Below are 25,366 nucleotides of genomic sequence, written 5' to 3'. Positions count from 1 at the left end.
CTAGAAACTCAACGAAAATATCCGGTCCTAGACCGGATTAGATACGGTGTCCTGCATGTGTTTGACCAAGAAAAAACTCGAAGGGAAATGACAAGACTCTAGACACCGTGTGGAAGCTGTAGGTACTGCAACCTCAGTCAATTAATTGTGGTTCACCTTTATCAAAGGGATCAAGTAGCGCATGGATATATTTTCCCATTTTCAGTGATCAGTTTTTCCTGTGCTTTTCGATGTAAATGCCGTTCTGGTAAAGCCACAGCAGTGATTTAACCAGTTTTTTAAACGTCTGAGTGTTTTCTATCCACACAGACTAAGCAAATGCATATACTATATTCCTGGCATGAGTAGCAGGGCGCTGAAATGTTGCGCGATTTTTAACAGAATGTTCAAAAAAGTAGAGGGTCGACTGAAGAGGTTAACAGGACTCTGAAGGAGAGGATGTGGCGCTATTTTACAGCGCACAACACGCATAGATATATCGATATAGTTCAAGATTTAGTAATTGCGTATAACAATAGTTATCATAAAAGTATAAGGATGAAACCCTCCGAAGTCTCTTCGGAAAACTCTTTTCAAGTCTTTAAAAATCTGTATGGTTTGCTCCCTCTTCGCCGTAAGAAAAAAATACATTTTAAATTTATTGTGGGGGACTTGGTTCGTATATCCAAGTTGAGGGGTGTTTTCGATAAAAAATACGTGCAAGGATACAGTGATGAGCTTTTCACGGTTACAGAATGTCTGCCGCGCATACCCCCGGTCTACATATTAAAAGATTATGACGGGGAACTTATAACGGGATCTTTTTATGAGCAGGAATTACAGAAGGTAACGGTTGGTAAAGACAAGGTGTTTCACGTAGAGGAGATTCTAGATCAAAAGAGAGAGAAAGGTCAAAAATGGGTGCTGGTCCGCTGGAAAAACTGGCCGCTAAAATTCAACAGCTGGGTATTAGAGAAGGATGTAGTGGAGGCATCAGGGGTTCATTTAAACCCCCATGCATGATAAAATACATCCTCATTCGGGTGTACAACGGAGGGCATAATGGAACACAGCGGCTTCTACCTGACTCTCCCCAGTAATGCGTCAGCACACATATATCGTAATAATCAGAGTTCTAATTATACAACCAATTTTCCAAAGCCTATAGAGTTATCAGAGGCCTGGGAAGTAGGGCTCAGCGAGATTACATACCCCCATAGCTGGTATAATATCAAAGATAAGGACCGGGAATTTTATTTCAAAAGTTAACGGAACCTGCTAAATTTATTAAGGTTAAAAAAGGGTTCTATAGAACCGTCGAAAGGCTCGTCTCCGAGTTGAATGAACGGCTATCGCAGAACAGTATGGAAATATTCCTGATGTACAACCCTATAAATAAAAGGGTACAAATCTCAGGAGATGCTTCAGGGGGGATAAAGACCAGTGGTAATTTAGCCTACATGTTAGGGATGGGGCCCAATACATGGACGTATGTGAGAGATAAATTATTCCCATTCCCGCGGATATACATGCAGGATTTTACAACATATTTGTGTATACCGACATCATATCCTATCAAAGGGTCGGAGACAGCTGTGTGCCACTCCTGAGAACGGTTCATATAGATGGAAAGGATGGGGACATCGTCACTGTCACCTACGACAAGCCACACTACGTACCTGTAAGCAAGAAATATATTGAAAACATTCTTGTTGAGCTTAAAACGGATCAGAACGAAAACATTGAATTTACTTATGGTAAAACGATTGTAAAACTCCACTTTAGACCCACCAAAACCTCTCTACATATATAATATTAGTATTATATATTTTATATACATAATACATCTAAATTAAAATTATGGAACACCGACATCTCGACCCTAACCGGTATGTCACATACTATGTGGATCAAGTGGGTAATGGGTTACCAGGATATTATGGATCGCCCACCATGTATGGTTCGGGGATCGGAGGGATATTTCGTAATCTCTTTAGGATGGTTTTACCGTTTATGAAGAGAGGCTTCAGCATAGCCAAACCGCATTTAAAATCAGCAGCAAAAAATATAGTAAGTGAGGTTGTCGCCAATGCGATAAACAGAAGGGTGTCACCAGATGTCGAGAGTCAAGAAGGCTCGGGGTTGATGATGTTGTCTCGAAGACCGAAAAAGAGACCGCCAGGTATAAGGCGAAGACTTGAGCCTAAAAAACGGTGGTTAACGGTTAAAAGAAACTCAGTTAGTCAAAGACGGGGTAAAGTGAGGAGGTCTGGACCAAAAACTGTAAAAAGAATACTCGGAAGTATTTTCTAAAAGAACAAGCACCATGGCTCTTTTACACCGCATGTCCTCTGAAGCTATAAAAACAGAGCTCGATCTTTTCACGGCCCCCTTAACCCAACATTCAGTAGAGAGGTCCAGTTATGTGGAGATAGCCCCACTCTCTGCCATTACAGACAACGGCCCCATAGAGTTTTTCATACCAGGCAACGGTGACAACTATCTGGACCTCAACAACACCTTGGTGCATTTGCGTCTAAAAGTAACCAAAAGAGATGGTACTGATATTGCAAACGATGCCAAAGTGAGTCTCATTAATTACCCAGTGGCCACCATCTTCTCCCAAGTGGATGTGACTTTGGGGGAACGGCTAATCAGTCAAAGCAGTGCCACATACCCCTACCGTGCCATCATGGAATGCTTACTCAACTACTCTGAAGACACTCTCAAGACCCAATTCAGCGCAGGGCTTTTTAGCAAGGATACTGCAGGAGGCTCTATGGAATCGACAGACCCATCCACAGGTGCAAATAAAGGCCTGGCCGCCCGGGCTCGCTACTGTGCAGAATCTCGAGAGTTTCATCTGCTAGGCCCTATACACTCTGACATTTTCTTTCAAGAACGTTTACTCTTAAATGCGGTTGATTTAAGACTAAAATTAACCAGGGCCAAGGATGAGTTTTGCCTAATGTCTGCAACGGATGGGGACTTTAGCTTAAAAGTGTTGGGGCCACGCTTTTTATTAAAAAGTATCGGTATCCGGCAGTTCGTCTGGGTCACTCACAGGCTTTGCTGAAAGGAAATGCCCTTTACCCTCTCCAAAGAATTACCATGAAAACCTTTAGCATACCTGTGGGCAGCAGAATCTGCAGTCAAGAAAACCTATTTCTAGGCCCTTTCAATACGTAGTTATAGGTTTGGTTGATCACGCCTCCAATACGGGCAGCTTAAATAAAAAACCCTTTAATTTTCAACACTTCAATGCAGAGTATGTCGCTCTGTGTCAGGACGGACGTCAGGTCCCTGCTAAGGCTTTCCAACCGCAATTTAATAACAACATATCTGTGCGAGAATTTTACAATCTATTCCTGGCTACCGGGAGGCATCTAAAAGATCTCTCTTTACCTATTGACAGAAATGATTTTGCCGAGGGTTACACAATGTATGCTTTCCATTTATCCCCAGATGATGACACCTCAGGAAATCTTTCTGTGGTGTCCCAAGGTAACCTCAGGCTGGAAATGCGTTTCCGTACACCTTTAGCCTGTACGGTTAGCATGATTGTTTATGCCTGCTCTGATTCAATCTTGGAGGTGAATAGCCGAAGACAGGTTTTAGTAGATTATTATTAAGGATCGTTGAGCAAAAGACATGAATACCCAAGAGTTGGAAGGGCTGATGAGCCGACTGATTGGAAAACAATTTTGCGGAGTGTTGGCTTGTGATGAATTACCTATGGAGAAATGGAAGGTGCGGCCTGCAATGTTTATTGTCAATACCCATCCTAAAAACATGCTGGGTGAACATTGGCTAGCTGTGACCTTAGAAGAGGAAGGAGGAAGAAAAATCTCAACTTTTTTTGATTCCTATGGTTTCCCACCCGGGTTTTTCACATTTCCCCAAATCTATTAAAGAATTTCTGACCAAAAATGGCTCAAAGATATACTACAATATCAAACAGGTGCAAGATACCCTTTCAACGACATGTGGTCAACACTGTGTATTCTACCTATGCCAAAGAGCCCGGGGAGTTTCTTTTGAAGATGTTATGTTTCTTTATAAGGATGATTTAAGAAGTAATGATAAAGTTGTAGCTTGTTTTGTTAGAAAATATCAAAAGTGTTCAAATGTGTATCCTCTAAGAACGTGTAATCAAGGCGTATGCTCACGCCAAATGTTTCAAGAATGCCACAAATGTTAAATTGCTTATTTTTCAAATAAAATTTATTGAATTTAATCATAGTCATTCAAAAGTCATTCAAAAGGCTAACCACCCAGAGAGATCGGGATTAGGGAAAGGTCCAGAGGCGTTCAGGGGGGTAAATGGTTTATCGTCATTCATTTCATAAGGATGCGAGGGTTTTGGGGCATCTTTAGGGGTGCTGTATCTCGGTGACGGTTTGTGTTTTAAAGAGTGAATCTGTTGCCGAATCTTATAGTTGGGTACACCCGAGAGGGGTATGTTGAGGATGGCCAGGGCCTTAAGAAACTGAAGCCACCCTGGAGGTCTTCGGTCATCAGCCACCTTGTGGGCAGATGTGGTACTTTTAAGCAAGTCAAGTATATGTGAACCCTTGACAACAGCCCCCTGAAGGATAAACTCTCCTTTGTCATTCCAAGTAGCTGCCCCATTTGAGTCTTTTAGCTTGTTCATAATGTAGCTAACATTTTTCCTGTTACGTGCCGGAACATGGGTTAACAAGTCATGCATAACTTTATCTTCATCTTTATCTCCTGTCAGTGCTCTTTCTCTCCATAAAGTAGGATTTCCTTCCCGTGTACATCTGCTGAGCTAGAGTGTTCATTTGTAGTTTGTCTCTAGGATTTTTGAACAAAACCATGTAATTGGCGTTCAAACTGATGGTGCGGCTATTTTTACCTTGGTGAAACACATTCTGCACCAAGTAAAGCACGGACAGGTTTCTATGATGCGTATATTGGGTAAACGCTCGGGCAATTTCGGGATGTTCGCTACCTGCAAATAGCATATCGTCCAAAATCAACAGATTGTTTTTATGAGGAGGTAAAAGTTCATCATCAGACAGGGTATCATTATATCTTAAGCTTTAAGACCCCTGTAGCTTGTAGCATAAGTCAACACCCAAAGGGGTAATGTGGTCCAGTCAGGCAAAAGCAGTCTCTTGTCATAGACAACCCTGAATCTTTTAGTAAGTGGGGCCTTCCTCAGATGGAAGCCCTTTATTATACACAACAATCTTTTTGTAGGAGCTCCTAAATCTCAAAGTCACTATTCCTGTCATTTAGGAACCACCCCTCAAACAAACGTGTGATTGATTCCTAGTTTTTACACGAGGTGTATTTTTTTCATAGTTTTTGAGTCACGCCTGACACACTGCGGCCTGTAGCATAAGTCAGTAGCCATAGGGCAATGTAGTCCCGTCAGGCAAAAGCACTCTCTTGTCATAGACAACCCTGAATCTTTTAATGAGTGGGGCATTCCTCAGATGGAAGCCCTTTTTATCCCTAACAATCTTTTGTAGGAGCTCAAAATCTCCAAGTCACTATTCCTGTCATTTAGGAACCCCTCGACCAAGCGTGTGATTGATTCCAAGTTTACACGCTGGGCATTTTCATAGTTTTGAGTCACTCCTTTGGCTTTCAATACCACGTGATTCTTTAGCGTTCTAAAAGCATAGCTTTTGGGCCCACAGGATGACCATTCTGTGATATGGTCACCCTCTGCGAGTTCGCTCGTTAAGCCACCCAGATAGTTGCTGAGTGGGGGCTCCAATCCCCTGGTTTGCTTACATAGACCACAGAGTCTGTGTCGTGGTAAAGTACCCGCCTCTGAAGCTGCTCCATGAGCTTGTACAGTTCAAGTCGGCCATAGGCCGTGGTAAATGCTGCAAGAAACACATTTACATTACCCGGGGTAGAACCCACTTCTTGTTACGTCGCCATTGCACCAAGGCAATGTCTTGACTCAAGAATGAAAAATGTGAAATTTCGTATTGGTCCGAAAAAATGAATTCCAAAAATTCTTCAGGGTCTTTAATAATCGACGTTGTCAACATATTACACCTCTGCGCTAATTTGCCCCAAAGCGAATTTAGGTACAATTTCGACACATTTCGTTTGGTTTTGTTGACCTCTATTCTGTCAGGGTCAAGAAGGATGCCTTCTCTGTCATGATAGTCTTGAATGTACCTGTCTTTACTTTCTTGATCTGTGACCGATGCAGGACAGCCTGAAGCCATTTGCTTACATCTCAAGAAGGTCTTGATGTACTCTTTAAAAAGAGTGTCTGATTTCTTTGGAAAGTTCCATACTTCAAAGATTTTGGCCACACGATACCCCATCTCTAAAGCCTTAGAGAATTCAGCTGTGACCCATACACCTGTCAGTGCTCTTTCTTGATCTGTCTGATCACATGGGGTTTGTTGTATGTTTTCACTGCAGGTGCGACAAAGGGGAAAGAAAAGTTTTCCTTGAGGGCCCCTGTAAGGCAACACAGGTATAAACAAACCCCTTGGAGGGTAGACTGTTGCTTTGATCAGACCAAAATAGTTTTGAGGTAAGTCAAAATCACGATGAATAATTTCAGGATGACCTATAGGATAGCATGAGGAACTCATTACATGCGGATAAAGGGATGTAAAATCCACATAGCCTATTGTCTCGTCGGGTTGCGCTACATACCTCAATGTCAAAGCATTGGTACGGCCGCCATACAAGGCCTGTCTTGGCTCCAGAGGTTCTGGGATGTCAAAGCTGGAAAGGAATGCTTGAACATGAGGATCAGACTTTTTGAGGGCTGTCCATTCGTGCTCCCACAAAACAACCACTTTTAGACCGTAAGTAGCCTGTAACGAATCAACTTTGTCTTGAAACTCTTCGTACATTTCCCCAAAAGTCTTTTGGGTTAGGACACATATGTTCTGGGGCACAAAGCAAGATTTGCAACCATGGAAGAAACAACCGTTATACTCATACACGGTCTCAACCCCGTCAATCTTGGTTATAGCCATCGACATGGTAAGAGCCAAACGCCTTCTCCCCTCGATTCAAAGCATGTTGAATAAAAATGTCTTTATCCTGGGCCATATACTCTAGCCATTGAATGGACCCACTAGAGTAGGCCTTGAACTGGCGTCGGTAGTTGTCAGGCGAGGGGATCGCTATAGAGGATGTCGGCATATAGTGTGTACGGTATGTTTTCATGCATGCCGATGCAATCGTTGTACAACTCCAAGGGTCAATACCTGCATCTTTGATTACCTCTTTCTGAATCTGAGGCATCCTTCACGAAGTATAACCACATCATTGTCACAGTATGATTCCATCTCTTTATGGAAATCAAAGGTGCCATGTCTTACTGTCTCATACCAAGTCATGAATCTCTCTCGCTCTTTGGGAGACATTTGATCACACCCATACATTTCTGGGCTGGGATATGATCCTATATAGTGTAGATTCTCCTCAGATGTGAAGAAGTGGGGGAACCAGCCTTTCACAGAGTTTTCAAAACCCAAGGCCTCTGGCATTTGAGCCAATCTCATGGGTAAGAAGCTTAAACTGTCAATGTATCTCTGGTTGAAGGCGGGATCTACAAAACACAGGATTTTACTCCCTTGCGCTAGGACCCTCGGCGCTATGCCTTGCTGTATCAAGGGGTTCAGAAGAAGGTACGAGTCGTAGGCTCTAGCATTGTGCGCTATGAACGTAAAGTTTCGGTACTGTGGTTTTCTAAAATGTTTTAGAAAGAGTAGTGCACAATTGGATCCTTCTGCAGACCACTTTTCCCCGTGAATGTCATGGTAGATACAAAAATAGGCAAATGATCCCCCGATTGTTGATTTGTCTCAAAATCATAGAACACATATTTCTCTGAAGGTTCATCTTCAGCCAAGGGCTGAATATAACACTCGTGTGGCACTTCTTGAACCACTTCAGCATTTCTGCTTTTCAGACCCCCTTTACAGATTGGACACTGTAGGATTCCACAAACATGTGGTTTAGGGCTATCTATTTTAAGGCTGTAATTGCAATGACATTTTGGGCATTTCTTGTTAATGGCACAAATGCTTACAGATTTACAGGCCTTAGGGTGCCATGTTTCAATTTTGTGTTTATCGTAACAGTAGGTCGAACGACATGTGCGATGGCAATCCTCACATGGTGTCAAGTTTAGGGTCTGCATAGGGCACTCGGCATCCTGACATACAGAACAGTTATAACGGCACGAGTTCCCCCCCTTTCGGCTGTAGCCGGTATGGCAGGATCAACACACATAGGTTGCCCCTAGGAACGCCGTGACGTTTGTAACGGCATAGTAATGTTCGTTTTGCACATAAAAGTACAGAATCTGTGGGTGCGGTTGGGGGGTGTTTTGGAACTTCAAGAGAGCTGCATTAGCTCTACTGTGGTACAAAACCACAATCTTGATATTCAGAAGGTTTTCAAATTTGACAATGTCTGAGAATGCCACGCCTTCATGGATCCCGAGACCCACCGCCGTTTGGATCTCTCTAGCCTTTTGCAATGCCGTCAGATCAGTACATCAGGGGTTAACCTCTTCAGTCGACCCTCTACTTTTTTGAACATTTTGTTAAAAATCGCGCAACATTTCAGCGCCCTGCTACTCATGCCAGGAATATAGTACGTTCATATGGTTAGAATGTGTGGATAGGAAACCCTCGGACGTTTTTAAAACTGGTTAAATCACGACTGTGGCTATTACATAACGTGCGTTACATCGGAAAGCGCAGGAAAACCTGATCACAGAAAATGGAAATAAATATCCTTGCGCCACTTCCAGCAATTGTTAACAGTGAGCCGAATTAGATAAGACCGAGCATTCAACTCCCACAGCATCCCCATGTTGTCTAGAGTCTTGTGAATTGAATCATCTTTGATTCTTGGTTGAACCGAAAGAGGGGCACGACTTACCTCCGGTCTCCGCCCAGATCATTCCGGAAGAGCTCTCTCCTGAAATTTTTTCCAAGACGACAGCTAATGATATTTACATCGCCTCCTGATGAATTTTATCGCTTATTAACGTTTACTAATACCTAAAGTTGCATTACAAACGTATTTCGAAGTGTTTTGTGAAAGTTTATCGTCGACTTTTTGAATTTTAAAAAAATGACGTTACGTTTTTCAAACGATGTTTTTTCCGTTTATCACACAGTCTACATATAACGATATCTAGGCTTTATATGGACCGATTTAATCGAAATAAAGACCCAAATAGTGTTTATGGGACATCTAGGAGTGCCAACAAAGAAGATGGTGAAAGGTAATGAATGTTTTCTATTTTATTGTGCGGTTTGTGTAACGCCGAAATGCTAATTATTTTGTTTACGTCCCCTGCTGTGCTTTTCTGTTGTAGTGTATTGGTGCATGCTATCAGATAATAGCTTCTCATGCTGTCGCCGAAAAGCATTTTAAAAATCTGACTTGTTGCCTGGATTCACAACGAGTGTAGCTTTAATTTGATACCCTGCATGTGTATTTTAATGAACTTTTGAGTTTTAACTAATACTATTAGCATTTAGCGTAGCGCATTTGCATTTCCAGAGCTCTAGTTGGGACGCAAGCGTCCCAAGTAGAGGCAAGAGGTTAAGTAAATGCGCTAGGCCTATTGCAAAACATAGCTTATTATCGGGATTGTGAACGTTTATGAGGTAGGCCCTTTTATTGCTTATGATTTCTGACTGCATTAGGCTATCAAGCTTCCTTCTCTGCCAACCGCCCCCCTGTGGTTGATGTATTATTTGCACTACAAGCTCTAGGGTTCGATCGGCTATGATGGCTAAATTTGACTGAACAAGGCGTTCTACCAGCGCTGTAAATTGTTCAAGATCTGCTTCGCCATTGGGTAAAATAAGAGATACTGAATTATGCAGGCTATCTCCACATATTTCCAACTGTAAGACATCACGAGGTTCGCCATAATCTCTTGCTGTTTCTAACAGGTCATTCAGAGTGTCCATTATCATCATGTAAAATACAGCATAGTCAAGATTCTGATTCACACATAGGAAATTGAAAAACTGTCGAATCTCTGTATTGTTGAATTTATTCCTGTACACAACCCTGACACGTCTATCATGAACATCTGCAGCCAGATTTATTAGATAATTGTCCAATTCCCCAAAAACATCTTGTGGCGTTTCAGACTCTACGGACCTAGGCGTTACGGGTTGTTTTATCGCTGTCGGGGTTGTCGGGGCCGAAATTGTCTGACTCGCGTTCATACGATTAATTAAGGTTATGAGGGCTTCGGGAATCTGGGATAACGTGTTTTCCTCAACCCCCCCTGACTGGTTCATACGATTAATCATTTCTAAGAGTTCGGCTGGAATCTGTGTTAATATGCTTTCATCTAACGTTCCTGAATCGTTCATACGTCTTATAACTTCTAGGAGTTCGTCTGGAATCTGGGATAAGAGGCTTTCAACTGTCTCCCCGTGTTGCGTTAGTTCTGCCATTTTTGGATAATTAAGAGTGTTCGTTTTTTTCTTTCTGTAATGGTTGGTGTTACATGTATGATTTTAGCGTCTGTATTTGCGTTTTTTAATGGGGTTGCTGTTTAACATGCGTGGAATTGTTCTATGCCAGAATAACATATCGTCTCTGTACTGTCTCTCAATTAAATCCCCCAGTCGTTTGTATAGCAAAACATTCCTCGATTTCAAAGCCCTGGAAAATAATGTGAAAAACCTTTCTTGTTCGGCTGCAGGTATTGAGGCCGTAGAATTGACTGGGTCTATAAGGTTGGCCGCATCACAGAATAGCTGGTCATCAACATCTGACATGTCATTAAAAACAGGTCTCTTGGGTGTTTCATTCGGAATGCTCGGGCGCCGGAATCCCCCAGCTCTAGATTTATGTGGTCGTCTGTGCCGTTTTTCGCCTGTGCGGAGTCTGAATGAAAATAATACATACATAATTACGTTATTAGATATAAAAATATATATGTTAGCTACATACAAATGTCAAATACCTTTCCGTTATAATAATATATATTAACAGTACATAGTTAAAATACCTCGGCTTTTTTGATGCTTGTTGTGACGAATCGCCGAAACCGGGGGTGTGTGACTTTTTCCCTCTAGCGTTCCAGATTCTGCTGGGTCTGTCTCCGGGCAGTCTGAAAAAACATTATTTGTCCTTGTTTTAACATAGGCTATCAACAGATCTATAACTAATAAAAAGGCTGATAACTAATAACAAAACTGTATAATGGTCCCATACCTTGTCCCTGGAGCGCCGGCTCGTGAAGCAGCAAGTTCCCGGCCCAACAGTAGTTTTCGGGTGGGCTTGATTCTGAGCAGTGTACTTGGGCCACAGTGAACGGTAGAATTGCATTAAAGTCCTGCGTGTCAGCTGTCCGTAAGGCATCCTTTATCATAAAGGGCTGTATGTCGGCTGTAAATACATAAAATAGTTTTAAAAAATAGTACAACCTATTTTTAAAATGTTTATATATAAATATTTCTTGGGTATGTGTTTAATTATAAGGACTTACAACGAAAAAAGGCCGTTGGTGATTGTCTGCCAGACTTTTGCTCCTGCGAACCCCCATCATGTTCCAGATCAGGTAAATCGCGTAAAAGCTGCGTAAATGTCGGGGATCCTAGATTCCATTAGACAATGTTAACAGTTATACGCTATATCTACACTTTTTTATTTTTTTTTTAACCTATATTGGCCTTTTGGCCTGAAATACCCAAATAACTAGGGGTTAATATTCCAATAATATTCAAACAAATCTTAAAATATGTTTTTTTCATTTACTCACCTCCAGAAATATCCATTATGCGAGATTCCCTTATTCCGAATATTATTATTATTATTTTAATCTGTCCGTGCAGCTCAATATTCGGGCCTTTATGTTTGCGCTAAAGCAATGCTAACAGCGTTAAAAATAGTTCTGTCCATAACTATCTAAAAGTTCGGAATGAGTTTTTTTTGAGAGATGTATGCTACACCCCCAACCCATGTATGTCTGGTTTAGAGAACACAGGCTGTGAATTCAAACAACAGGAGGGGATGTCGTGACATTCTGTCTGCAAACGGGGTGTGTGGGGGCCGCAGATTAGAGATATCTATGTTTAACCCCCGCTGTTCGGCTGATATCTCGACATGCCTTATGCATGATAGTGCACACCTTGGTTTCAAACGGTTCTCTACAGATAAGAGTTCTGGGACCCCCCAACCTTAGGATTTATGTTACACACACAACCAACCACCCACACACACACACACACACACACACACACACACACACACACACACACACGCCTGTTGCTCCGCCTCAAGACCCCTCCCCACACACACACAAACACTCTGATTATATTTTACTTCGCGACAAAGTTGGAAGACGTTGTTAAATAGGTTTTTCCCATAGTTAAAGGGTGAGATACCGTTTTTAAACATTCCTTTTATTGAATTCCAAAATATTTCGTACAACCTTTAAGACATGTTTGAATTAAGTAACCCATTTGAATAATATTTAAACATGCAGCACACGTGTTTTATGTAAAAATAAAAAAACCTTGGATGCAGGTCTTTGTACATTATTACAAACTTTAATAAAACGTAATGTTCATAACATACCCAATGTAGGAATAGACTATAAAATAATACATGTTTTTTTTCAGATCTTACAGTTGTCTGCGCCAGACCCTAGCTTGAGAGAAAAGAGCGCTACCCCTTAGTTAAATGGGGGGGTACACATTTTCAAAAATTAACACCTACATTTTAACACACGTTATAATTCAACATTTATTTTAACTATTTCTTACAGATATATGGGGTCCTGTTAGCCCTGAACATTATCCGTTTCCAATTCCCCATCACAAAGTCTTTTCCGCGCTCCGTCGAAGCTCTGTCCACTTTCCTGCCAGGGAAAGATCCGCCTTCGAACTTGTTGTTGTTCGGTGTATGTCTCAACGATAACCTATGTTGTTCGGGTATGTCTCAACGATAACCTAGGCCATCGCCGTAATTGTTCACGATTTTGAAAAGACTGTCCAGCTTATTCATCAGGGTTCGGAAAATGTGGTAATCGCACCATTTAAAACTGAACATTATTTGAAAAAAATGTACATCCTTGCATGCTTTGGAGGATACATATGGACTGACCGTTTTCGTAGCATTTGACCTGTCAAATTGTTCACATGCTAAAATTGTCACTCTGGAGTCCGGGGTATAACCCATGGATGTGACTCTCAGGGCCATTAGATCCTGACGTCCACAGACTTGTTCTTCCAACGCATATCCTGGCAGCCTTGAAGCACTCAGGGCACGTTCCATTTGACACAAAGCTAGCCTTATTTTAAGCCATTCTCGCATCCTTAGCGCTAGAGAAAAAGGCTCGGGTTCTGCACGATAAAAGGGTTGGGACACGCTGTCTGTGAATATCTTAACCGTAGATTCCTCCGGGTTGAATATGTACGAAATATGGCCCTCGCTTGTACACAGAAATCCGTTAAAACATTCGGGAGCCTCTACCAAAATATCCTCCAAACTTTTGGCGTTGGGTTCGTGACATGAGCTACAGAGCACTCCGAGAATTCCCCTTGTAGACATATTTTTAGATGCTTAATATTCAGGTCTTAAAACCTCTTCAGTCGACCCTCTACTTTTTTGAAAATTTTGTTAAAAATCGCGCAACATTTCAGCGCCCTGCTACTCATGCCAGGAATATAGTACGTTCATATGGTTAGAATGTGTGTATAGGAAACCCTCGGACGTTTTTAAAACTGGTTAAATCACGACTGTGGCTATTACATAACGTGCGTTACATCGGAAAGCGCAGGAAAACCTGATCACAGAAAATGGAAATAAATATCCTTGCGCCACTTCCAGCAATTGTTAACAGTGAGCCGAATTAGATAAGACCGAGCATTCAACTCCCACAGCATCCCCATGTAGTCGAGTATCTTGTGAATTTAATCATCTTTGATTCTTGGTTGAACCGAAAGAGGGGCACCGCTTACCTCCGGTCTCCGCCCAGATCATTCTGGAAGAGCTCTCTCCTGAAATTTTTTCCAAGACGACAGCTAATGATATATACATCGCCTACGGATGATTTTTATCGCTTATTAACGTTTACTAATACCTAAAGTAGCATTACAAACGTATTTCGAAGTGTTTTGTGAAAGTTTATCGTCTACTTTTTGAATTTTAAAAAATGACGTTACGTTGTGAAATCGCTGTTTTTTTCGTTTATCACACAGTCTACATATAACGATATCTTGGCTTTATATGGCCCGATTTAATCGAAATAAAGACCCAATAGTGTTTATGGGACATCTAGGAGTGCCAACAAAGAAGATGGTGAAAGGTAATGACTGTTTTCTATTTTATTGTGCGGTTTGTGTAACGCAGAAATGCTAATTATTTTGTTTACGTCCCCTGCTGTGCTTTTCTGTTGTAGTGTATTGGTGCATGCTATCAGATAATAGCTTCTCATGCTGTCGCCGAAAAGCATTTTAAAAATCTGACTTGTTGCCTGGATTCACAACGAGTGTAGCTTTAATTTGATACCCTGCATGTGTATTTTAATGAACTTTTGAGTTTTAACTAATACTATTAGCATTTAGCGTAGCGCATTTGCATTTCCAGAGCTCTAGTTGGGACGCAAGCGTCCCAGGTAGAGGTAAGAGGTTAAAAAATGGCTTGTTCTGGACATTTATAATGCTGAGGCCCCAGCGCTATCTATAGCCCCAGACATTCCTGCTTCATACATAACAACCATAAGGGAGATAAAACTGGGGGGTGGAGGGGGGGGGGACATGGGCCCCAAAAGTTCAAACACCCTCTAACACATGACCACACGAACAGGGGGGGCGGGGCGGGGGCACATATTCTGTACATGTCATCAGGTCATAAGGTCAGCAATCAATCAATTTTGACACATGCCGTATCCTATTACTCTCTAACAAGGTTGTAGTGAGAGGGCCATGGGTGACAACAAGGTTGTAGTGAGAGGGCCGTTGCTGTGTACCAGTGGAACCCATCCAACTTGAAGGAGCTGGAGCAGTTTTGCCTTGAAGAACGGGCAAAAATCCCAGTGGCTAGATGTGCCAAGCTTATAGAGACATACCCCAAGAGACTTCCAGCTGTAATTGCTGCAAAAGGTGGCTCTACAAAGTATTGACTTTGGGAGGGTTGAATAGTTATGCACGCTCAAGCTTTCAGTTTTTATGTCATAATTTTTGTTTTTTTCACAATGCAATTTTTTCTGCAACTTCAAAGTGGTAGGCATGTTGTGTAAATCAAATGATACAAACCCCCCCAAAATATATTTTAATTCCAGGTTGTAAGGCAACAAAATAGGAAAAACGCCAAGGGGGGTGAAGCCACTGTTTACTCCCCTTGTCCTAAGGCTCAAAAATGACTTCACTAAACCCCTAAAATAAAACAGCTTAAAACCTCTTGAGGATCCACCCCTTTTTTTCAATTTTCTCCTAAAATGACATATCAAAATCTACCTGCCTGTAGCTCGGGCCCTGAAGCAAGGATATGCATATTCTTGGTACCATTTGAAAGGAAACACTTTTAAGTTTGTGGAAATGTGAAAGGATTGTAGGACAATATAACACAATAGATCTGGTAAAAGTTCATAAAGAAAAAAACATGCATTTTTTGTATTTTTTTTGTACCATCATCATTGAAAAGCAAGAGGAAGGCCATAATGTATTATTCCAGCCCAGGTGCAATTATGATTTTGGCCACTAGATGGAAGCAGTGTATGTGCACAATTTTAGACTGATCCAATGAACAATTGCATTTCTGTTCAAAATATTTAATCAAGACTGCCCAAATGTGCCTAATTTGTTTATTAATAAATGTTCATGTTTTTTCATGTTCAAAATTATGCACTCTCCTCAAACAATACATAGCATGGTATTCCTTCACAGTAATAGAAACTGTAAATTGGACAGTTCAGTTAGATTAACAATCATTTAATCTTTCTGCCAATATCAGATATGTCTATGTCCTGGGAAATGTTTTTGTTACTTACAACCTCATGCTAATCGCATTAGCATACATTAGCTCAACCTTCCCGTGAAAGGGTCACCGATTCCGAAGAAGTTTTAACTACCGACTCTTCCAATTTATTTAGTCTAGTAAATACATTTTAAAATCATTATTTGTGGCACTGAAGTCATTTGCAATCGACTGGGTTTTTGCAGCTCCAGAGCTAACGACTATTCAGAATAAAAACATAGTAATTGACTGTTTATTATATTGTTGAAGAATATAACTTGTAAATTCCTAAACTAAATGTAAATAAACACTGTACAGCCTCAAGACATTGTTAAAAATATAGTTTGATAATCATAGATGGTCATTCCTTGCATCCATAGCTCTGTCTATGAATTTGAGCGTGGTTGCATTTCTCCAGCCCCATCCTGCTGGCTTTAATAGATATCCAATAGGTGACAAAGGCAACAAGTATTATAGTTTGCCAGTCCTAGGTAAGAAAGCTAGTTGGTGTTATTAATAGTTACGTTTCTGTTGATGGCACACGAGTGGAAGAACTGTCCATGTTCCTGGCGCTGGTTGTTGACAGGAGTGGAAGAACTGACCATGGTCCTGGTGCTGGTTGATAACATTTACCATTTGCACAGAAAGCTTATTTCTCTCAAATTTAGTGCACAGATTTGTTAACATCCGTCTTAGTTAGCATTTATCCATTGCCAAGATAATCCATCCACCTGACAGGTGTGGCATATCAAGAAGCCGTTTAAACAGCATGATCATTACACAGGTTCACCTCGTGCTGGGGCCAATAAAATACCACTCTAAAATGTGCAGTTTGTGTCACACAAAAACAATGCCATGCATGTCTCAAGTTTTGAGGGAGCGTGCAATTGGCATGCTGACTACAGGAATGTCCATTAGAGCTGTTGCCAGAAAAATGTATGTTAATTTCAGCATGTCCCAAGGATCTGTACACAATTCCTGCAAGCAGAAAATGTCTCAGTTCTTCCATGGTCTGCATACTCACCAGATGTCACCCGTTGAGCATGTTGGTGATGCTCTGGATCGTTGTGTACGACAGCGTGTTCCAGTTCCCGCCAATATTCAGCAACTTCGCATTGCCATTGAAGACAACATTCCACCGGCCACAATCAACCACCTGATCAACTCTATGCGAAGGAGTCACAATACATGAGGAAAATGATGGTCACACCAGATACTGACTGCTTTTCTGATCCAAGCCCCTACCATTTTTTAAAGATATCTGTGACAAACAGATGCATATCTATATTCCCAGTCTTGTGAAATCCATAGATTAGGGCCTAATTTATTTATTTCAATTGACTGATTTCCTTATATGAACTGTAACTCATTAAAATCTTTTGAAATTGTTACATTTTGCGTTGATATTTTTTGTTCAGTATAATGTAAAGCAATGTCATGTTACTGTGTATCTACAGATAAGTCAAAACCTAATATTGCTATGCATGTTCATCCCTCTGCCTCCCACTGTCTTACTGTAAAGGTAATAGAGGGAACCAGAGCACATTGCACAGGTTCTACCCAGAGCCCTTTGGAAAGCTGGACAAAGTTTCATCATTTTTTTCTATTTTTCGTATTATATCCAATAATTTCATAGCATTTGTTTTATAATCCCCATGTTATGTTATTAAATATTAGGATGATAGTGCAGCTGGATGGGGATACAGTGTGTTTTCCTGGTGGTGTGGATGTTTAGAGTGTAAAACTTTAATCTCACTGTGGTAAAGCTTCTGCCCATATTTATGATCGCTGGGATAAACCCTCTGGATCCGGAAAGGCTGAGAACATTACACACGCACACACACACACACACACACGCACACGCACACGCACCCACACACGCACACGCACACACACACACACACACACACACACACACACGCACACGCACACGCACACACATGCATGGTGGTGTACACACATGCATGGTGGTGCACACACATGCACATGCACGCACATGTATACACACACACACACACACACACACGCACATGCACACACACACACACTCACAGACACACATAGACACACACGCACACATAGACACACACCCACACACATACTGTAGACACACACACATAGACACACACACACATATAGGCACACACACGGTGCATAGGGCCCTCAGGTATCTGAGGGATGAGTTGATTTACTGTCAAACTTGCCAGATTATCAATAATCTCACACAGACCACAATCTACTCAGACAGCTGTGTACTTACTCACACACCCAGAGAGAAAGAGGTTATGTGTGTGCGCATTTGTTCGTGTATGTGTGTGTGTGTGTGTGTGTGTGTGTGTGTGTGTGTGTGTGTGTGTGTGTGTGTGTGTGTGTGTGTGTCTGTGTGTGTGTGTGTGTGTGTGTGTGTGTGTGTGTGTGTGTGTGTGTGTCTGTGTGTGTGTGTGTGTGTGTGTGTGTGTGTGTGTGTGTGTGTGTGTGTGTGTGTGCGTGCGTGCAGTGGTGTGTATGCATGCTCGTTCTCTGCTCGTAATAGGCTTCTGTTACGAGAGGGGCTTCTGTTCTGCCCGGAGAATTAGAGAAAAACACTTCAATTTTCCACTTGAGCAGATTTCAATTTACACACATTCATTCCCCTATGTCTGGCTGTCCTCTGGGTTATTGACAGCATCAAGACTGCTGTGATAAAATATTAGCCACTTAGTGGGACTTTGTTTTGCACTGCTAAGGACACTTACTCAGTCACACAATGGAGTGGTTGGCTGTAGTGAACTGTTACTGTTGTCACTGGTGGGTGTAAAACTCTCTGATGATGTATTGGATGCCCAAATAGGGTCACTGTTCTCACTGGTGGGTGTAACTCTCCGGTTGATGGATGTAATTCCCAAATAGGTTGTTTTTTTAGTTTACGAAGAAACTCTAAGAGGTGCTCAATATTTCTTAAGGATATGCGGTGCCTGGACACATTGTGTGTTTGTTTGAGTTTGTATGTGTGAGTGTGTGTGTGTGTGTGTGTGTGTGCTTCCGTGTGCTTGTTTGTGTCTGTGTGTGTGTTGATGTGAGTGTGTGTGTTCTTGCATGTGTTTGTGCCCGTGTGTGTGTGTGTGGGTTTGTGTGTGGCAGACAGGTCTAGGGCCGGAGCATTACATAAGGCTCTCCAAGCAACCAAAGGCAGCTACTCTGTCCCTCTAACCTTTAAAACAAAGAGCTGGGCCACCATAACTGTGTGTGATGAGTGCACTCCTGCGTATCTGTGTGGGTGTGTGTATGCGCACGTTCCTGTGTGTATGTCTGTGTGTGTGTGTGTGCGCATGCTCCTGCGTGTGTGTTTGTGTAAGTGCTCGCTCCTGTTTGTGTGTCTACCATTATTTTGTGGAGCCATTAGCATCGTTATCAGTGAGAGCAGACCCAGATGCGTTTGTCAGCCCACTGAGAGTCAATTACCTCAGTCAGAGACAGCCATTGTTTCTCTGTGCGCCCTGGTCTATTGGTATTTAATACAGATATATTAATACAGCCGACTGACTGATCCACATGAACTTTACCTGCCGTGTTATGGAGAGACTACATAAATCTGGAATTAACAAACGTTATCTTTGAGTGTTTTATTATGTATTTGTTTCTGATATAGATACTAGATTCAATGCGATCGCTACTTTTAGGCTATGCACCATTTAAAGGCAATGATATGGTTGCTGAGATCGAATTCAAAGTAGACACTGCAGGGGGGCTTCCCGAGTGGCGCAGCAGTCTAAGTCTGCATCGTTCGTTCCCAGGCTGTGTCACAACCGGCCATGACGGCGAGTTCCCATAGGGCAGTGCACAATTGGCCCAGTGTCTTCCGGGTTAGGGGAGGGTTTGGCTTGGCTCATCATCCTATAGCGACTCATTGTGGCGGGCCTGGTGCCTGCAGGCTGACTTCGGTTATCAGTTTAACTGTGTTTCCTCCGACACGTTGGTGCGGCTGGCTTCCGGGTTAAGCAGGCACATGTTAAGGAGCGTGGTTTGGCAGGTCATGTTACAGAGGACGCATGACTCGACCTTCGCCTCTCCCGTAATTGGATCACAATTGGTCATCATAAAATTGGGGAGTAAATGGACGTAAAAAATACCAAAAAATACAAAGAAAAATAGAAAGAAATAATCGCTGCAGTTGTCGGCTCATTTGGAAATGACCTTTAAGTGTAAATCGCGCTATAACAGATCTTCCGTCGTTCGAAATTAATCTAGCCTTTACTACGTCACCAGCCTTGTGAAAAAGTGGAACCCCTTCACACTGGCTAATTTGTTTGATATGGCAACAAATGCATAAATGTTAACTGCTGCAAAACAGACATTACCAACAAAAATCATCGTCATTATCCTGAATTGAGTCCCGAATTGAGTCTAACTTGACTATAACCTAAACAAATGACCATAAATTAAATTTTTCCCCGCCACCAATCTCTCCCCCCAGGTGATCTACAAGAACAACGACATCCGTCTGGAGCTCTCCCGTCTGGCGCATATCGTGGACCCCAAGATGAAGATCCAGGGGGATGTGATGTTTAAGTGTGAGAACGTGGCCACCCTGGACCCTGTCTCCTTCGAGACCCCCGAGGCCTACATCAGCCTGCCCAAGTGGAACACCAAGAGAATGGGTTCCTTGTCCTTTGACTTCAGGACCTCGGAACCCAACGGACTCATCCTCTTCACGCACGGCAAGCCTCAGGAGCGCAAGGAGGCCCAGCGCACCCAGAAGAACACCAAGGTAAGACGATGAACGATGATTAAATCAAACAACACATACATGTATTGACCTCAGCCTGTGTGTAAAGCTGTGTCTAAACCTGTCAAATATATCACTAGTGTAAGGAGCAGGGTTGGGATCAATTCCATATCAATTTTAGACCATTCAGAAAGTATATGTACTTCCAATTCCAATTCTCTTCAATGCTTTTCAATTAGGACAATATGGAATTAGAGTTGGAATTCTGTTTACTTTCTGAATTGATTGGAATTTAAATGAAACCCCTGTTGAGAATAAACAAAAAGGCTGTGTTCAATGATTTATTGGGCTTATAGGTCCTGTTTTGTAAAGATATCTCAGGGGCTGTTGTATCCCAATGACGAACAAACACCTTGACCATCTCCCCCAGGTGGACTTCTTTGCGGTAGAACTGCTGGATGGCAGTCTGTACCTGCTGTTGGACATGGGCTCAGGGACCATCAAGGTCAAAGCCACCCAGAACAAGGTCAACGATGGAGCCTGGTACCACGTGGACATGCAGAGGGACAGGCGTTCAGGTGAGTCGTCTTACCTCAACAATATCTCTTAATTTCCCTTCGAAATTATGGAAGAACGTATTGTTGGTGAAGGTTTATTTTTGACATATTAATTCTGCGTGGTTACACGGTTAATTCCCATGTGGGGTACAGAGTTAAAACAGAAACAATTCAAAGATGAACCATTTAGGCATAAGTGTTTAAGGTTGGAAGAAGGCTTAAAACAAAATAATCAAAAATCATGCGACATTACCATTACCTAGTATTCTCGTGGCTTTCCATTTAAGATCCTTGAGATGATTCTACAACTTGATTGGAGTCCGTCTGTAGTACATTCAATTGATTGGACATGATTTGGAAAGGCACACACCTGTCTATATAAGGTCCCACGTAGAGCTCAGAGACAGGATTGTGTCGAGGCACAGATCTGGGGAAGGGTATAAAACAATGTCTGCAGCATTGAAGGTCCGCAAGAACACAACGGCCTCCATCATCCTTAAATTGGAGAAGTTTGGAACCACCAAGACGCCGGGCGCCCGGCCAAATTGAGTAATCGGGGAGAAGGGCCTTGGTCAGGGAGGTGGGCAAGAACGCGATAGTTACTCAGACAGAGCTCCAGAGTTCCTCTGTGGAGAGGGGAGAACCTTCCAGAAGGACAACCATCTCTGCAGCACTCCACCAACCAGGCCTTTATGGTAGAGTGGCCAGACGGAAGCCACTCCTCAGTAAAAGGAAGACAGGCCATTTGGAGTTTGCCAAGAGGTACTTAAAGGACTCTGACCATGAGAAACAAGATTCTCTGGTCTGATGTTACCAAAATGTTACTCTTTGGCCTGAATTCTGGAGGAAACCTGGCACCATCCCTACAGTGAAGCATGGTGGTGGCAGCATCATCCCGTGAGGATCTATTTCAACAGCAGGGACTGGGAGTCTAGTCAGGAGAGATCCTTGATGAAAACCTGCTCCAGAGCGCTCAGGACCTCCGATTGGTGCGAACGTTCACCTTCCAAAAGGACAACGACCCCGAGTACACAGCCAAGACAACGCAGGAGTGGCTTCGGAACGAGTATATGACTGTCCTTAAGTGGCCCAGCCAGAGACCGGACTTGAACCCGATCTAACATCTCTGGAGAGACCTGAAAATAGCTGTGCAGCGATGCTCCCCATCCAACCTGACAGAGCTTGAGAGGAACTGCAGAGAATGGGAGAAACTCCCCAAATACAGGTGTAACTATTTTTGCTTTGTCATTATGGGGTATTGTGTGTAGATTGATGAAGAAAAGGGGTTTTGAATAAGGGTTTAACGTAACAAAATGTGGAAAAAGTCAAGGGGTCTGAATACTTCACGAATGCACTTTATATCGACATTTTTGGGACCCTTCCCACCTCTTACCTAATACCCTGTTTCTGCCCTGCTTAACTCTTTCATAATACCCTGTTCCTGCCCCTCCTTACCTAATACCCTGTTGCTGCCCCTCCTTACCTAATACCCTGTTGTTGCTACTCCCTCCTTACCTAATACCCTGTTGTTGCTACTCTCTCCTTACCTAATACCCTGTTGTTGCTACTCCCTCCTTACCTAATATCCTGTTGTTGCTGCCCCTCCTTACCTAATACCCTGTTGATACTCCCTACTTACCTAATATCCTGTTGTTGCTACTCCCTCCTTACCTAATAGCCTGTTGTTGCTACTCCCTCCTTACCTAATACCCTGTTGCTGCCCCTCCATACCTAATACCCTGTTGTTGCTACTCCCTCCTTACCTAATATCCTGTTGTTGCCCCTCCTTACCTAATACCCTGTTGTTGCTACTCCCTTCTTACCTAATATCCTGTTGTTGCTACTCCCTCCTTACCTAATACCCTGTTTCTGCGCCCTCCTTACCTAATATCCTGTTGTTGCTGCCCCCTCCTTACCTAATATCCTGTTGTTGCTACTCCCTCCTTACCTAATACCCTGTTTCTGCGCCCTCCTTACCTAACTCTGAATTTATAAGATTAGGGTTAAGTTTATGCATTATCTCCAAATGTTATATTTTAGGTAAGGGTTGGTCCGAATGATTGAGGTAAGGGTCTCACCCTGGTTGACCGAGGTGCCGGCGGTGAAAGTCGGCGATGAGGTCCGGGTCCAGGATGTCTTTATTTAACGAGGACCCAGTACCTCTCCTCCGGGCCACAACCCTCCCAATCAACCAGGTACTGGAAACCCCTGCCCCGTGTTCAAACACTCAGGAGGCGTCTCACCGTGTACACGGGATGGCCTTAGATGACACGGGAGGAAACAGAAACAGAAGACAAAGGACTGTGAGACAAGCGCTTAACCTGTTGCTTGTACTCGGGACGCTTGCGTCCCAACTAGAGCTCTGGAAATGCAAATGCGCTACGCTAAATGCTAATAGTATTAGTTAAAACTCAAAAGTTCATTAAAATACACATGCAGGGTATCGAATTAAAGCTACACTCGTTGTGAATCCAGGCAACAAGTCAGATTTTTTAAATGCTTTTCGGCGAAAGCATGAGAAGCTATTATCTGATAGCATGCAACACCCCAAAAGACCCACAGGGGACGTAAACAAAATAATTAGCATTTCGGCGTTACACAAACCGCACAATAAAATAGAAAACATTCATTACCTTTCACCATCTTCTTTGTTGGCACTCCTAGATGTCCCATAAACACTATTTGGGTCTTTATTTCGATTAAATCGGTCCATATAAAGCCTAGATATCGTTATATGTAGACTGTGTGATAAACGAAAAAAACATCGTTTGAAAAACGTAACGTCATTTTTTAAAATTCAAAAAGTCGACGATAAACTTTCACAAAACACTTCGAAATACGTTTGTAATGCAACTTTAGGTATTAGTAAACGTTAATAAGCGATAAAATTCATCAGGAGGCGATGTAAAGATCATTAGCTGTCCGTCTGGAAAAATGTCCGGCTAGAAACTCAACGAAAATATCCGGTCCTAGACCGGATGAGATACGGTGTCCTGTATGTGTTTGACCAAGAAAAAACTCGAAGGGAAATGACAAGACTCTAGACACCGTGTGGAAGCTGTAGGTACTGCAACCTCAGTCAATTAATTGTGGTTCACGTTTATCAATGGGTTCAAGTAGCGCATGGATATATTTTCCCATTTTCAGTGATCAGTTTTTCCTGTGCTTTTCGATGTAAATGCCGTTCTGGTAAAGCCACAGCAGTGATTTAACCAGTTTTTTCTATCCACACAGACTAAGCAAATGCATATACTATATTCCTGGCATGAGTAGCAGGGCGCTGAAATGTTGCGCGATTTTTAACAGAATGTTCAAAAAAGTAGAGGGTCGACTTAAGAGGTTAATCCTAGACACATGAAAAGTAGGATGTATACGGAGGGTACAGGGTAACGTAAAACAAACAGCAGTGGGACTAAGGACTCTAGAGACGAACAAACGGACCAATGAAATGGGGGAAAGTTTGCGGGATGCCACCCGGAGGGGCAGGTCCCGTGACAGCCATAGCCTCTGATACGATAGCGGGAAGCCGGAGTCCATCGGCGGTCAACTTGTCTACGATACCTGGAGTTGGTCTTGAGATGTGCCAACCAAGCTCTTTTACAGGTACGCCGACAACGGCAGAAAAATATATCGTCTGAGGGTATGTTGACTTCCTGTTCTTGCTCTAGGCAGAGTGGGGGCTGACACCCCATGGAGCACTCAAAAGGTGGCCGAGCAGGGAAGTGTGTTTTGGGCATATTCCACCCAGACCTGTTGTTGGCTCCAGGTAGTGGAGTTGGTTGAGATGAGACACCATAGTGTTGTTTCCAGATCTTGATCTGCTCGCTCCGACTGGCTGTTAGACTGGGGATGAATTCCGGAGGACAGGCTGGCCGACGTCCCAGAATGCCATCCATAACCGCGGCGAGAACTGAGGATCCCGGTCGGAGACGATGTCCACCGGCAGTCCATGGATCCGGAAGACGTGCTGCACCATGAGCTGGGCCATTTCTTTGGCAGAGGGTAGCTTTGGTAGAGGAATAAAATGGGCGGCTTTTGAAAACCGATCCACAACCATCAGGATGACGGTGTTGCTATCAGACGGCGGAAGCCCAGTGACAACATCCAGGGAAATATGGCAATGAGAGACAGGCAGTGGCTGGAGGAGGCCAGACGGAGT

General features: G+C 42.8%; 1 protein-coding gene and 1 long non-coding RNA gene across 3 annotated transcripts in view; one reads left to right on the top strand and one right to left on the bottom strand.

Moving 5' to 3' along the window:
• LOC115118574 (neurexin-3a-like) overlaps positions 1-25,366 on the top strand; it is an 824,201-nt gene that overhangs the window by 178,387 nt on the left and 620,448 nt on the right. Inside the window, exons 9-10 of the mRNA XM_065025866.1 lie at positions 20,399-20,692; positions 21,081-21,228. Coding sequence (XP_064881938.1) covers positions 20,399-20,692; positions 21,081-21,228 — 442 coding nt within the window. The remainder of the gene's footprint in view (positions 1-20,398; positions 20,693-21,080; positions 21,229-25,366) is intronic.
• On the bottom strand, positions 11,003-12,877 carry LOC135574369 (uncharacterized). Of its 2 annotated transcripts, none has more exons than XR_010465420.1 (4): positions 12,753-12,877; positions 11,474-11,581; positions 11,200-11,373; positions 11,003-11,095 (listed from the first exon to the last, which is right to left on the bottom strand). It is a non-coding gene; the product is annotated as an uncharacterized LOC135574369 (long non-coding RNA). The 2 variants fall into 2 exon arrangements; XR_010465421.1 differs by lacking the exon at positions 12,753-12,877 and adding an exon at positions 11,747-11,850.

Source organism: Oncorhynchus nerka, linkage group LG12 (genome assembly GCF_034236695.1).
Source record: "Oncorhynchus nerka isolate Pitt River linkage group LG12, Oner_Uvic_2.0, whole genome shotgun sequence".
Classification (NCBI taxonomy): domain Eukaryota; kingdom Metazoa; phylum Chordata; class Actinopteri; order Salmoniformes; family Salmonidae; genus Oncorhynchus; species Oncorhynchus nerka.
This window is presented reverse-complemented; position numbering and strand designations above follow the sequence as displayed.